The 15,794-nt window shown below is 38.1% G+C and overlaps 1 protein-coding gene across 6 annotated transcripts; it reads right to left on the bottom strand.

The window, feature by feature from the left end:
- Positions 1–878: 878 nt before the first annotated feature.
- LOC129376206 (chloride anion exchanger-like) lies at positions 879–15,730 on the bottom strand. 6 transcript variants are annotated; one of them, XM_055055740.1, is made up of 22 exons: positions 15,646–15,730; positions 14,218–14,337; positions 13,193–13,375; positions 11,528–11,667; positions 9,919–10,029; positions 9,066–9,226; positions 7,553–7,717; positions 7,307–7,459; positions 7,020–7,102; positions 6,748–6,895; positions 6,548–6,661; positions 5,622–5,699; positions 5,441–5,536; positions 5,235–5,341; positions 4,854–4,923; positions 4,537–4,629; positions 4,359–4,454; positions 2,971–3,198; positions 2,827–2,881; positions 2,189–2,334; positions 1,385–1,444; positions 879–959 (listed from the first exon to the last, which is right to left on the bottom strand). In XM_055055740.1, the coding sequence occupies exons 3-22, from the start codon at positions 13,321–13,323 to the stop codon at positions 927–929; spliced, it is 2,268 nt and encodes a 755-aa protein (XP_054911715.1). In that variant the 5' UTR covers positions 13,324–13,375; positions 14,218–14,337; positions 15,646–15,730; the 3' UTR covers positions 879–926. The 6 variants fall into 6 exon arrangements, with proteins under 6 accessions (XP_054911715.1, XP_054911710.1, XP_054911711.1 ...); XM_055055735.1 differs by having other exon boundaries at positions 14,218–14,543; positions 15,611–15,729; XM_055055736.1 differs by having other exon boundaries at positions 14,218–14,540; positions 15,611–15,729.
- Between the last annotated feature and the right edge of the window lie 64 nt (positions 15,731–15,794).

The raw sequence follows: 15,794 nt of genomic DNA, 5'->3' as shown, positions 1-15,794 counted from the left end.
AGAACAGAGCTGTCACAAAACTTTGACACAATTATAGTATAAAAAACAGCATACAGCTTTTGTAATAAAACAGTACATTTCATTGAGTATAACAATATTATAACAATATTTTCTATGTACAACAATATAAAAAAACTAAAAACAAGCTCTTAAATTCATAATAAAAAGAGTTTACATGGAATGGAAATATTTACATCTGCACCTCTTCCAGGTCCTATGATGTTTCTCACACAGAAACAATCACATAAAACATTTTCTTTTATATATAAAAAACTTGAAATTTGGTAAATACAAGCTTAGATAAACAACAGACATGATATATAAAAAGTTTTACAGGAATTTATTGCATAAACTGATCATCAGTGTGAAAACCTAATCACAGCAGGAGTCCTGCTCACAGCCATCACTCCACAAATTTAAAATTAATGACATTTATATTCCCTTTGGGATCAATAAAGTCTTTCTGAATTTGTATTTGAGTCGTGGATGTTTGCTGTTCTGGAGCATCCAGGTGTGTGACGCCACATCATCACCGATGACCTCAGAGAAACAACTGCTGCCCATCAATACGGGAAGAGTTTACAGGAACTGCATAAAGCAGTTCCTGCAGACATTCAGAATGATGCGAGACGAAGACAGTCGGAATTGTTCCTGCTAGCGCCATCATGAGGTGGATTCCGTCTTTTCATGCTTGCGTTTTGTTTTTCAGTTAGAATTCATGATGTATTGTTAATCTGGGATTATATTTACGTTTCTTTACCACCCAATGCACTATGGATTCATCTTTTCGCAATAATTTTACAATCATTTAAAATACAATCTATAAAACGGATATTAATTAGGCATGATAAATAAAGCAATCTATAAAATATATAGTCTTCTTTTCTTTTTGCTGTTTAATTTATTGATTTTGTCTTCTGTCCTGGTTAGAACTTGGTCTCTGCAGCTGGCACTGGACTCTGCAAGACAAGAGTTTCATGTAATTTTCACATTTTTGCATCTTCATGGAGGTTTTATGTGACAAACAGATAAGCAGAGCTGACCACCTTTGACCACCTTTAAAAGTGTTTCTGTAAAATCTAAGCTGACAGATTATTACTTCCCTTTTACATTAAGATGATGTGATGCTTTGCCTGTAGCTCAGAAAGAGGCTCATGGTCTGCATACAGACTGAAGCATGAGCCTTTAAAGCCGACATGTTTTATTTCTTTGTTGTGGCGCTTTAAGTGTTTTGTCCTTGATCTACATGAAGCTGAATGAAATGAAACAAGTGAAATATTTCCCAAAACTCAAACACTGTGTGCACCGAGTGGCAGTGACCCGGCGGTACAGGACGTTTACAACAGCAGGAAGCTTCAGCTGGACAAAAAGAAAATCAGCTTACATTTTTATCTCTGCTCCTCACACTGTGGTTCTGATGGTGGACTGTCACTGTTGTTAGTATCTGTAGGGAAACATGAACACATTCAGATTTTATACATTTTGATTATACAGGTGCAATCAATCATGCTTCATAAACATGCAAACATTTTTCACTTTTTGTTTCTGACATAAGACATTTCCAGTTTTAGGTCACTCAGGATTAATTCAATCATCAAGACCAGGAAGTTTATTATTATTATTATTATTATTATTATTATTATTATTATTATTATTATTATTATTATTATTTCGTCTATTTAACCAGGTAAACCCTGTTAATCTGGATCTCATTTTCAAGAAGGACGTGTTCATGTGGTGAAAGTTGGTCTTCCAAACAGACAATGATTCTAAGTGGACCAGCAGATTAGTTGTAAGGCATTTTGAAATGCCTTGCTGCTGAAATGTGCTATACAAATAAAATGTGATTGATTGATTAGTTATGACTGATATAAGAACAGCAACGTCAGTGTTTCTGGAAATGACCATCACAAAGTGTAGATTTTAATTCCAGATCTTAAAATAAAACCCAGAGAAGTTTATGGATTCATGCCGAAAACATTTTATCTCAGGCATAAATGCAATTTAACCTAAATACTAAACTTCAGAGTTTGAAGAATGAAAGAAAGAAAACAAAACAGAAAAATTGCAACATTTCTTTGGTATGTAGAGTGCTGTGGATAATCCTGACTGAGCTAAACGTTTAGTCTGATTTAATGTGCAACAACTAGAAAACGGTTGTCATGTGATCAGATGAGAAGGATTTTACCTTATCCTGGTCTGCTTTCCTTCCTGTCGCCTCTGGATGTTTCTCCAAAATGTGCAGCACGGCATCGTGCAGCGTCAGGAAGAACATGGAGGGCTGAACCTCATCATCAAAGAAGCAACAGTTGTGGAGTTTCTCCAGGATGTACGCTGTGGTTCAGAAGAAATGAGAGTTTCATCAAAACTTCCTGTTCCTCTTGATGTGAGAGCTTCAGTTTTTGTCTTTTCAAAATCAGCTGGTCTTAGTCTTGGTGCGATGCTTCAAACTCAACTTCCAGCATTTGCATCAGACTGTCAACTAAAATGCAAATGAAAGGCAGCTCTGGAAGTCTACAATAGTCTTGGTAAAACAATTGAACTCAGTCAGATTGGATGGAGAGAACCTGTAGAAATCAGATTGTCATTCAGATTTACATCTGGACTTTGACTGGGCCATTCTAACACATCTAAACCATTGTGTTTTAGCTTTGGCAGCCTGTTAGGGTCATTGTTCAGCTGGAAGGTGATCTTTGACACAGAATCAATTCTTTTTCTGTCTCTTTTCTTGTGTGTCTTTGATTGATGAACCAGAGAAAATTGACTTTTTAAAGGTGATGCTACTATAGGTGTTGGAACTTGTTTGAATCGGAGTTTCACACTTACGATCACAAGCTACGATGTAGACCTCAACTTCAACCCGGACCAGTTCTTTCAGCAACTGGAAAGGAAACAGAGGAGGTGAAGGTGGAGGGGGAAATATGGAAGCGATAAGAAGATATTCGGATCAGTGGTAACAGAATCACTCACGGTTTTGAGTCCCTTGAGTCCAGATATGTCCAGAAAGGAGACGGCAGCAAAGTCCAGCACCAGGCTGTGGATGTCCACCCTGGGAACCACAATGTTGGCAGGAAGCTCGGCGTTCCAGTCGATGCGGATGGGAAGGTCCTTGAAGTCGATGGGCTTGTCCAGCTCCTCGTTGTCGCTGTCTTCTAACCCGTCCACAAAGGAGCTGTTTGTTGTGTTCAGAAACCCTTTCTGCAGCAGGAAATCAGATTTAGTTTTAATTAAGGAGATTTTAAACATTGAGAACAACGGCAAAAACATCCTGGTCTTGGATGTTCTAGAAGAACAAAATAACAATGGATCATGGACAGTTCACCTTGAGTTTTTTTTATTGGTTTCTGGCACAGATAGTGGAAGATAATGCCAATCAGATCATTGTAAATCTTTATTTATACAAGACAAAAGCACGAGCACTGTCAGGATCACAGGCTTTTTGTGTCCCATTCACACCGTTTAATCTTGATAGAAGGAGATAAGTGTTTACTAGAAAGCATATCTGCACTCGGTTCCATCTGGGTTTTTTCAAATGAGGACGTTAGATTTGTTTACAGGCCTGCGATTATGAATAATTCTCTGCTTTTTCCTACATTAACAGTTGTTTATGTCACATTGATCAAACTGTACTGGATTCTGTTGAATTGTGTCTCCCGCCACAACATTTACACATAAGTTATGCTATGCTACATATAGTTTTCATTTGTTTTTACTGTATTTCTTATTTTTATGTGGGAAATTGGAAGAATGTTTGTATTTTGAGGCTAACTTACACTTACACTTGTGTTGTTTATTTTATGGCATTATGGATGGAAATGAACATTTATCTATTTCTAATATGCACTGTTCCATTTCAATAAAATCAGTTTGTTGTATAAATTTGAACATAAACTTGCTTGAACAAGCTGTCATAATATGTCAAACATTTTCTACACATTCCAATTAGACTTCTTTGCAAAAATAAAAATAAGGATGGCAATATATCACCCTGCACAAGTTCTAGTGTCAAAACCCCCCTTCCCATAAAGTGACAATAAAAATAAGGGTTTTTGTGAGCAAATGTGCAGAGCTTTCAAATCAACAATGAAGTACGCCTACTTCCAAATAAAAAGACTGGATCCATGAAGAGGAGACTTTTGTTGGTCTGGAGGGTTGGGAAGGTTTCCTGTCACTTTAAGTGATAGGAAAACTTAAGTGGGTGTGTTTCACTGTTGAAGATTCACAGAGTTATATCAGAGCAGGAGAAGGTGGTGATATCAGTGCAGATGCTGTGTTGCTAAACCTTTGATTGTGCTGTGGAACGGTTTATCTGAGTGAAAGTCTCGTGCTGTTGTTGTCACTGAACAAATAATACTCACCGACGTCCACTGGAGGTCACCTTTCTGCAGAAGTTTCCGGATCCTACTCAGAGCTTTGTTCCTTTTTTTCAACACTCTCAGAGGGTTGAAGCCAAGCTGAAAACACAAAGATCAAATTTACAAAATAAATGTGAATGCATCTTTTTAAGAGAAGCGTTTACGCTATGATGAAACTCACAGCTTCCACCAGCTTGTTCCTAAAGAAGTCCATGTTGGCGAAGAAGATTGGGGACGGGATTCTGAAGATCTTCACCCCCTCTGGTTCATTTATCTGTGGAACATCAGGATCACCAAGCACAAGTTATTGTTATCTGACGGACACAAAGTTGTGTTTAATTCTAATGTAGAAAGAAAATGATATATATAATGTTTTCTTGGTTGTAAAACGTCAAAATGTGACAAAAAAAAGTTAAAAGTTTTGTGTCAAAATCTCATGCTACTTGCTATAGCTTGCTGCCTGATAGATTTAAGAAATGCTAAATGAGGCTAACTTACACAGACGTAGTCCTTCCTGTCTTTATAAATTTCTGTCCCCTCAATGTTGGCGAGCACACTGCAGCGAGGGCTGAAACAAAGAAACACAATAAAAGTTTAACATTGGTACTTCCTATGCTCCTAGCATAACTCCATCACTTGCTATGTTACATACTCAAAACCTTATTTGTTTTTGCTTAAACCAACTTTGGCATAATTGGGAAACATTGGGCTCAGCATGCTTAGTGTTAGCATGCTAAAATACAAGAAACTCTTGGTAGGTTGAAATTTCTGCAACAGTCTAACTTAGTGGGATCATATTAGATCACCATAGTATTTATTTGTCAGTTGTAATTTAGAGTTTTTGTTGCCTCAGGAAGTAGACCCTGGCAAGATACTAACAACTGAACCCGGAGGACGACGCAGATCAACTCTGCACCAAGACCAACAGCCAATCCCAGATCCAGCCCCAGGAGGATGGCCGCTCCGCAGGTGACCATCCACACCACCTATACATGCCAAAAGAAGTACTTGTTTTAGTGAAATGGTCTTTATTAACTCAGTTTGTGAACATCTTTACTGAAATAACTCAATTGTTGTTATCTTACACAATCTGGCCTGTCTCTCCTCCACAGGTAAGGAATTTCATTGAACTGCATCAGCATACCCTTCAGGTTGATGATGACCACGGCACCCAGCACAGACTGTCAAAACGCCGGGACACAATTTCCTTTCAGAGACCTGATTCTTTGTCAGTGTCGCAGCTTTAGCAGACTGTAGTTCTCTTACCTTTGGTAGAGGCTCCAGAAGATATCCAATAGCCAAAGTAACAATCATCACTATAATAGCTGATAGTAAACCAGCAATCTGAATAGACACAGAAAAACCATTAGACTGGGAAATCCACACAACTAAAACTATCAGAAGCATATTTGTAAGGATTTGTAAATGATTTCAAGTGTCTTAAGTGACTTAAATATTTCTTAAATGGAGAAAATATTATATTCTAGCAACAGAGTCTAATATTCCGTTGCTATATCCTTTTGCATGCCTTGAAAGAATCTAAAGGATATTAATCCCAGCAGGTGTTTACATTGACTTTCAACATGGATACGGCAATTGTAAAACATGTAACCATGACTACCATATGTGTAAATTGTGTCCATATTGACATTGTCTTGAAGCCTGTCAACATTTTTAATTGGAATATGTCAAATACATACCCCCAGATTATGAAACAATTGGATTTTTATATGTGATGGAAACAACAATCATAAACTAATAGATTAGGTCACAACACTGGTGATGTCATGGCAACAACAGAGAGTCAGCAAAGAGACCACGAGACAGAGTTGAAATGTTGAACAATTAGCTAGAGAAATATTTTATCTCTATCAAATGTGTAGCGTTGTCTTCATGTGAAGAGCTAAATAATACCTTATTGTGAGAGAAGTAAATGCAGATGGACTTGTCGAGAGTCCTTGGAATAGTATTTATACAACTAGATTACTACATTGTAGTAAAAGCCTTAGGAGTGAAACATGCACTGATTATGTGAAAAAATTACACTTTCATAATCTTTGATTTCACAGTGTTCTGTTTTGGAGATGCAAGAGGGCTGTATAGATGTACATAAATCCACTCTGTCAGGTTGTCTAAAATAAACGCCTTTATCAGCTACATTTAATAATAATGAACACAACCGCTTATTTTACCTGAGTTTTTCCACCTGTACTTTCTTGCACCGCACTCCTGGAAAGCGCTGTACTCGCTGCAAAGGCCTTGAAAGACGCGCCAAAGATATTGCTAACTCCGAAGGCGATCAGTTCCTGCAGAGAAAAGGTGCCTTGGTACAGAGGTACACATCACAAGCACACTAGACTGTATAATATATCATGCCAGTGTTGCAGCATACCTGATTTCCATCTATTGTGTAATCATGTTTTATTGAATAGACTTTTGCCACAGAGAAGGCCACAGCAAAACCCACTATAGCCATTGGGAAAGCTTCCATCGCCGTGTGCTGGAAGACCTGAAGGTTTGGGGCGACTGGAGCCTCGTATCTGCAGCACACAATCCATCAGACAAATGGAAACCATACACTATTTGTATTAAAACAAAAACACTTGCCTACAAAGTGTTCTGCTAACTTTTTAGCCAATGCAAGAGAGAACAAATTATACTCACCCTAGGGGAATTTTCCCAACAACATCAATGCCATATCTGGTCTTGAAGTCAAACGCATAAGAAACTCCACAAGTAATAACAGTCTAGGGAGAACACAGGGAACATGGGGGTCAAAGCTAGACGACACGTTTCTGACTTATAGTAATACAGTCAGAAACCTTGTGGTCTAATGTCCCTTTAAAATGTATTTATATTTATAAAATGAATCCTAAACCTGTGGTATCACTGCATCTGTCAGATAAGAAAACAGTTATAACTATGGAAGATGTTTCACAATGCTTGCTCACCATGATGACCTCTATTGGGATGGGAACAGGCAGTTTCGATTTGTATCTGTCATTTATCTCTTTCACAAGAAACACCACCACCATGATTACGAGGGAGATCACAATGTCACACACGTTGCTGGACGTAATCTTGTTGAAGATGATCTTCAGAGTCTGAAAAACACAGCAGGAGTTGAAGGGATTCACCACCTCATTGCCCCCTTTCCAACGTGAAGGTGAGAAAACAATGGAATGATTTGTAATTACATATATAAGGGAGAGGGGTCCACTGATGCCAGGAACCTGGAGCCCCAACACAAACTTTAACTGAGATACAAGGATGTGAATGGCAGCAGCTGTGGTGAACCCAGAGACCAGGGTGTCAGACAGGTACATGACCACGAAGCCCACCTGTAGGATTCCCATTGCCAGCTGGAAAACAAAAACAAATCCAATTGAATTTGCTTAGAAATATTCTGAATGTCTCATTTTCCACATTTCACCACACAACTTTAATTTTAAGACTTGTCTCTGTACAGAACAAATGGAATGACATTCACAAATTAATTCTGTTAAAAAATTAAATTCATGTTTACTTGCTCATACAGTTACTAAAGTGTTCATAGTGCATGGAACCTTAAAGGGGCAGTATTGTATATTTTCCAAACACATGATACCATTTTATAAAATTTTGCCTCTGTCTCTTTAAAATATCCTGCTGTTTTCTGAAGCGCTTGCCTTCAGGATGTCATCACAGCATGGGTCCTCTATTAACCCTTTAGCAAGGTTTTCATCAGTGTTGAACTGAGCGGTAACTTCTATAATGAGCTCAATAGTTGTGCAGTTCTATTAGGTGTTGGCTAATTGCTGCTGGCTAGTCTGAAGGAGCTGAAAGGAGGAATTCTAAGAGGGTACAAAGAGAGATGCTACGTAAACAATTTCACAAATAATTTAAAGTGATTTTTATTTTATTGTCTACTACAAGAAAAACACTTTGAATGGCCACTATGTAAGAGACTGATGGTTCATTAAGAGACAATGAGCCTCTTAATGGAAACCAAGGCTCTTTGGACCAGGAATACATTTTTAAATATGTTATAATCCAATTATGAAGAACCCAGGGAACTTGTACCCCTGGTTAGTGGCGCCCTGGTTCTACAGCCCATCTGCTTCAAGGTTCAACTTGAAGGTGTGAAGGACTTTGTCTGAAGCCTCGTTGCTGAAATGTGCCACACAAATAAACTTAACTTGACCTGTTAAGTCCATTGACCTTATTCTCCTTAATCATTGATGTCAACATGGCATTTTTCCAGCTGCTTAATTCAATATTTTACAGTTTCAGACTATTGACAGTAAAACTAAGAGATGACTGTGCCGATAAACACCAGCAGATCTGCAGCACCGACACAAGTGACCTTTGGCAGAGACTCGAGGTCAATTGGTTGATTACACAAGTACCTATCTCAGTGTATTGCTACCATCCCAACTGCGTAGCTCAACTATTCAAGGCAATAGAGGGTTTCATGTCATGGATAGTTGCCATGGGCACGTGAGATAAAGTTGATGAACATTTAACTTTCATTTGCCACTGTGGCTTCTCCTCATCAGCTCTTATCAAGATCTGATCAGTAGCTTCTTTCGGCATAGACAAGTCCTCTTGCCAAGTCTGAATGGCATCTTGTTTCTGGTAAACATGTTGCATTAAACATGTTGGGTCAACCTTGGTTTGGATGTATTTACTGACTAAAACGTGACTGTAAAGGTTAAAAAGCTTTCCGACCTGCATGATGCCAACCAGGAAGGTCACAGAGGAGGCCACCAACACTCTCTGCTCGTCTATCGTCAGACCTGTAAACCCTGTGATGTTGGCAGCTGGCCCTTCGTCTGGGATGAGCCGAGTCACCACCGAGCCAATCATCAGACACAAGACTGGAAAGGGACCTGCAGAATAGAAATGTAGTGGAGTGAATGTGCTTGAGTGATATCTGGTTTCTGGTGCTTGAGTGTTCACCTTGAGATGACGTATAGAGACTTATTTGTGGTTGACCTGGACCAAGCGGTAGTCTGGTCATCAGCTCCTGCTAGACCCTAACCTTTCTGTTTCTCTCTTTTTTCTTCTGAAGTTTGGTTCTTTTGTTGCAGCCGCTTTAGGCTGTACTCAGAATAGAACTGGTAGGTTTGTGGATGAACTTGATTTCTTTTTTTTTCCCTGTCAAGATTTTACCAAACATCAACTGCTGCAACACCATCGTGCAACTTTGCCAATTAGCAACGGAAAGAAGGTAAAGACTCATCATCCTGAAGGAGTGAAACTTTGGGTTCTTAACTCGATTTGAGTGGTATCAGATTTCACAGGTTGTAGTATTTATTAATTTTTTTTGTCTACACATCGACCACAAACCATTTCTTCTGCTAGCAATTTGACCCACATATTTGTTTAGATTGTAGAATGCTCTGCACTGGATTTCACTTCCTGCTCTCTGGTGTGCTTGGCATTTGATCAGCACTGAAATTCACTTCAACAAAACCGAAATCTAAACACAGGTTTTTCGGTGGACCAGAGTCCACTTGTTTGGGCTGGATGAGATCGATTGCACGTTCACACCTCCCCAAATTCTGAATGTCAGCCTTACCTACTGAGATGTGTCGAGAGGTTCCCAAGAAAAAGTAGGTGATGATTGGAAAAAAGGCAGCAAAGAGTCCATACCAAGGAGGCAGAGAGGCCAGCAAGCAGTAGGCAAGACCTGCAAAACAACAATGACAAACGTCATTGTTTTAGTCAAAGCAGGTTACGTTTATTTTAAAGGCTCATTAGAAAAGACAGCTGGTGACCAGAAGAGTACATTAGATGGCGAAAGAAGATGTGTTGATTACACATTTTATGAAAAAGAAAATGTAATAAAACACTTAGTAATTTGTAATATGATAAAATACTGAGAGGAATTTTTTTTTTTGGGGGGGGAAATTAAATGTTAAGGTTAATCTAAAATCTAACAGGAAGTGAGGTCAGCAAAGGAAATAAGTTTATGCACCCTGATCCGATAACTGATAACGAGTTCTGTCTAATCTCATAAAAATAATTTCATGACTTTTGAATGTCATTGATAAATGTTTTTTTCTTTGACAGAAACCTAAGTTTAAAGAAATATATTTTTCTTTTTTTTTCTTCTTTTTTTTTTTACCATTTTTGTTCATCACAATTTAATTTTACACAAAATGTTTTGAGACAGGATTTTATAAATGTCTCCAGACAACCCAGTTTCAACGCAGGAGCTTTTTGAGTACCATTAAAAATAATTATTTATCTTTTTTTGTAATCAATAATACTGAGAAAGATTAAAACAGCCCTATACTGAATTTTGCATAACACTAATCATAGATCAATCTGGATGTCATCTGTTTAGCCATAGTGCTTCCCTGACATATAGTTATAAAACAGCATGCAGAGAGAAAAGTATGAACCCGTGAGCAGAGGCTTGAGGTACTCCCCAAGAGAGGAGGCCAGAAGACTAAACACTCACTGAGGTGTATGGTCAAACCTTTATTCTATCTCTCTTCTATCAGAACCTTTACTGCCAGTGCAGCATTTCAAACAAGAGACCAATTATGATAATCAACAATAAAACCAGCCCAATCTGGAGCTTATCAAAGGATCATTAAAAACCTTTGGACTTTTAAATCTTGCTTCACATCATCTAACACATCCGAATCACATCTGAATAGTTATTTTTTATAACTTTTTTTAATAGTCATCTTCTCACTAAAAACTATTTTGCAAAGCTATTTTAGAAAAAAAAAAAGAACAAATCATTCCTGAAGTCGGCAGGCATCATAAATTTAGGCTAAATATTAGGTGGGAATAAACCAATGTTGAAACCTTTGTTTGAAAAGAGACAAACAGCTGTATGTATTACAATAGCATGACATCAGGATCATCAACATTCCTTAGATTAAGACAACCAGCCATTGTCCACTCAGAGATGTGGATAAGCAGAGTGGCTGAACATTTATCAATCCACTTCTGGGTGTGTTTGTTACATGTTCTCATTCAGAGGAAAACTAATTACCACAGGAAGTGTTTTCTCTCATGCACATTTTAGATTAATGAATAGCAAAATCCCATCGGCCCGCAGTCGACCCTGCTGGTTATCTGGACCGTTTAATCTGCTGCTATCCCATCAGGACGAAGTCTTCCTCTGCTGCGTTTGTCTGGGACTCTGTGAACACGCCGTTGAATCTTACCTTGCAGGACAGCCACCAGTCCTGTGCTGACACCAGACACGATGTCGCTGAGCAGCCACTCTTTGATTCTGTAGATTTTCATCCAGCCGATGATCGGCAGCAGAGAGAGAGCTGCGTTCTTGGCCCGTTTGGCGTCACATCTGAGGCCGGGCGACACAGAAACACAGGCAAGACAGTCACTGCCTGGATGGGTTAAGTAACTAAGACACACTACAGCATTTACCAGCCATAATTAAACCTTTTTATGGAAAATACAAGGTAATTCATCCCAACATTCATTGGATTGCTATTGGCCAAGAAGAAAAACCTGCTTTTCTTCTTAAAGTTTAAAATGTCAGTCAATTAGACCCCAGAATTTTGTTTCTCCTGCTGTGATAATGAACTTTTTGGTTAAATTCATTTATCTGTAAAAGCCTGATCGATGTCAGCAATAGGTGACCTTGTGGATGGAAAAGAAAGGCAGAAAAACTTGACTCAAGCATGGATGGATGAAACTAATGCTGAGGTCTGTCAGTGGAAAATTACTCCTACCAGACAATAAACTGGTTTGTTAATCTTCTGATCTATGACTTTGTTAAATATTTACTTTTCCTACATTTCCAATATAGAACAGAAATACGCTTCATTATCCCACAGTGGGGAAATTGATGTCAGACAGTGAACTGAATATAAAATGTGTGATGTTTAGAATATGGAGTGCTGCCTGGAAGCCTGGCTGGATGGTTGAAGTAAGGAACTCGACTTCAACAGCTTTTTAGAAGCCAAACAAGGTTTAAAGCTCTTTATACGTGCAGAGCTTCAGGGGGTTTAAGACTTAAACATCATAAACCCTGACATGAACAAAGACCTCCGTTTAAAATGTAAAAGTCGAGCCAAAGTTCAACAAAATGACCGCAAAACTTTCTCACTTTTACTGAGAAAGTAAAAATGGTCCTCCAAACAGCAAAGGCAACATGATGCGAGCAGGAGCCAGGCATTATGTGGCCAGGCCGCTGTACTCTGAGGAATTATTTGACGAGGAGCATAAGAAGGAGTTTGTTTTCAAATTGGTTGAACTTCAGAAACCAATTTTTCCTCATTTAAATTCGGTCCAACAGAATGCTCAAGCTTTCAGGTTAGAGTCTAGAGTGAGGCTGAATCAGAAATGACCAAAATCCATCGTTAAAGTTGCAATCCACATTTCATTGAAACTGTATTTAGTTTGTCGCCAATACAACGATTATCAAATGATCTTTGGTTACTTTTCCTGAAAAAGTTTATTTGATAAATAGAAAATACATCTTACTAAAATTAAGCATCCAAGTCTTTGATGATTCGAGCTCTTTGAAGTTCTGACACTTGTTTGTTCTCCTTGTTCTTTGCTGCATGTTTTTCATTAAATTCGTCCTTCAAGGTTGCTTACCTGTGTTCTGTGCAGGTTATTTACTAATGGTAGCTAATTGGCTCTATTTTTTTGTTTTTGCCTTTTGTGATGTCATCGACTCAAATGTACAAAAAAACAGAATTAGCCATTTACTAAGTTTGACATTTTTAAAACCGTGAGTTTGTGAACTCCAGAAGTGGAAATTCATACTTCAGCATCCAGCTGTGCCTTTGTTGACTGTCAATTTGATCTTTTTTTTTTTTAATGGTTTCTTTAAGACCAAAGGTGTGTGTTTTCCATACCTGAAGTACTGCTTGACGTGGTCCAGAATTGTCTTGCGATGCCTGTAGACCTTCTTATGCTCCTCATCGAATAATTCCTCAGAGTACAGCGGCCTGGCCACCACATAATGCCTGGCTCCTGCTCGCATCATGTTGCCTTTGCTGTTTGGAGGACCGCTGCTGCCCGCTGTGTGACTCTAAGGCCTAATAATCACATTAGGTCAGGAGGAGAAAACATGTGTTACCTTTGAACATCATTTTTCAAAGATTAACAACAGCAAGCAGCAGAAGCTCCAGATCCTCAGATTCAGACAGAACACAAAAACCAGACGATGTGATTTGACAGCCTCTGTTTTCGCTCCCAATCAGAGAGGAGCGCCTGGAATTGTGGAATTGTAACCAATGCTCACTTTTTACAGCAACTTTGTATGTCGTCTGAGTCAGCTTTTTTTCTTTTTTTTTTTGTTAGGGTGTGCATAGAATTATATATTTCTAGTTAAAATGGGTCGTTTGGGGTCATTTTAGTTTCTGCCAGGCTAGTTTCTGTGTCATTTTAGTTGATTAAATGTAGAATACAGACGATGAAATTCACAATAAATTTATTTTTGGACTAAAATGCAAAATCTTCCCAAGAATAACGGGACTTCACCTCATACCATCAGTCACTTTTACTGTTATTAACAAATTCAACCTTATTTACTATAAATCTGACTTTTTTCTCTTTCAATATCACTAAAATTAGATCTAATTAGATTTAAATTCCTGTTGCAATTTCCATCTTATTTTTAAATTACCATTATTATTTTGTCAATTATGTTGCATGACATTTTCTTTACTTTTTAATCCAGGGTAGCTCCCAAAAAAAAGATAAAAAAATATTTTTACTAACAAAATTCACTCATTTTAGCAATAAGACTTCTTAGGCTGAACAAATTTTGAGTTTCATGTGTAAATCATTTCAAAAACTGCCAAAGAGCTTTGTATTATTACTTTTGTTGTTTTTTAATATTCCCATTAAATACATAGTGGTCTATTATTCCACATACCTCAAACACTCCTCAGTTGTAAAATTCCTTGCTCTGCTCTCGTTCCAGCACCCAGGGATCAACTGGGACCTCAGACTCTTCTGCCATCAATAAATCCCACCTCAGAGCTGCTTATCACGACTGTAATTATTAACAGCAATTATGATGAGATCCCTCTTTCATTCAACTGCTGGATGCCCTTTGACCATTGTTCCCACTGATATCTGTGGGAGCAACTTTCAGTGCATTGGAGGATGTGGTTAGGTCACATCATTGATTTTATAAAGTGGAAGTAAAGTGGCTTTTTTAACAGGAAGGTGCAGACATGTGAACTTCCAGGGACACTACTAGAAATTAAGAAAAACAAAAGAGAAGAAAAGATAAAAAGGAAGACAGAAAATATTAAATCCGATTCATCCTGAAATAGCAAAAAAAAAAAAAATTTAAATAAATTGCTATGACTACAAAGGTAAATAAAGAATCAAAGTGTTGAGATTGGTCAGACATCCTGTGGATGATTCATTTACTGTATTCAAGCTGAAATGCAAACATTGCAGTGTGTGAATGACCTCAGCTGAATGAAGTGGTGCCAGCTCTGCTCTGCTGAGGGTCCAGGACAGGCTGGACTCTACTTCATGGGAAACGTGAGCTTTTTTTTCTTTTTGTTTTGTTTTGATTTGTTTAGTTTTTTTCTTGGAGTCAAATCTGTTTTTTTTTTCATGTGACTTTCTGATCAAACGGTTGTGTAATAGTTTTAATCAGACAGTAATTATGCAAGATTTTGACTGCACTCTCGGGTAAATTTCTTATTACACATGAGCAACCCTAATAAATTGGTATGGGCTTGTCACGAGATTGTTTTCTTTTCTTCATGTGACATGATGCTGAGTGATAAATTACACTGAGGGGATTAATGTTTGATAGCGGTTAGAACAATCTTAACCATTTTACACATGGCATGCTTTTATAAATAAGTGAAGGCTGTGAAGACCAATGGTTACAGGTCGTGTACAATTTGGACCAACCCAAAAACGCCACTGATACTAATGCAGTGTTCACTTTAACAGCATTTTTTTTTAAGTTTTAGCCTTAGCCTGTTGACTAAAATATCATTTAGTTTTAGACATAATTTTGTGATGAAAATGGTTTTATTTTTTTGTCAACTAATTCTAAAAACTCTTGAGTCAATTTAGTCAACTTTTTTTTTTCAACCAGTTGGCCTGGATTAAAAAAAAAACTGCATATTGCATTCTTAGTTTAAAAAAATGTTACTCTCAATCAGAAAGAAATACCATACATACAAAATAACAGTCAATGCATTATACATAAAATTAGCTAATAGTGCTGTAGTAGTAATAATTTCAATCAACCCATAGTATTCTACTGAAAGCACAACAGGAAAACATCAGGTTACGTTTTCCCATTTGCCTTGAACTGATCCTCACTGACGCTGTTCAGCCAGGGATGTGCGTCTTCAAGTTTTCGATGCCGACCATGTTGCGGCGCGATGCGGCCGTTTAAAACAGGCGCAGACAGTGAGCGCCGCAGCGGGTGCTGCCCGTCTCTAAGCAACCGTGACAGCACCCCCTGCAGGCAGC

Source organism: Poeciliopsis prolifica, unplaced genomic scaffold, assembly GCF_027474105.1.
Source record: "Poeciliopsis prolifica strain line A6 unplaced genomic scaffold, Auburn_PproV2 SCAFFOLD042, whole genome shotgun sequence".
NCBI classification, from domain to species: domain Eukaryota; kingdom Metazoa; phylum Chordata; class Actinopteri; order Cyprinodontiformes; family Poeciliidae; genus Poeciliopsis; species Poeciliopsis prolifica.
Note: the sequence above shows the minus strand (reverse complement) of the source record. Positions and strands in the feature narration are given on the sequence as shown.

What these genes read in the sequence shown, in the direction of transcription:
- LOC129376206 (XM_055055740.1), bottom strand. Translation starts at nt 13,323, where the DNA reads ATGATGCGAGCAGGAGCCAGGCATTATGTGGTGGCCAGGCCGCTGTAC. An exon ending in GACCCCTCTCCCTTATATAT is followed by an intron (nt 7,460 to 7,552) that starts GTAATTACAAAT and finishes TGTGTTTTTCAG; the next exon opens with ACTCTGAAGATCATCTTCAA. An exon ending in GGAACAAGCTGGTGGAAGCT is followed by an intron (nt 4,455 to 4,536) that starts GTGAGTTTCATC and finishes TTGTGTTTTCAG; the next exon opens with CTTGGCTTCAACCCTCTGAG.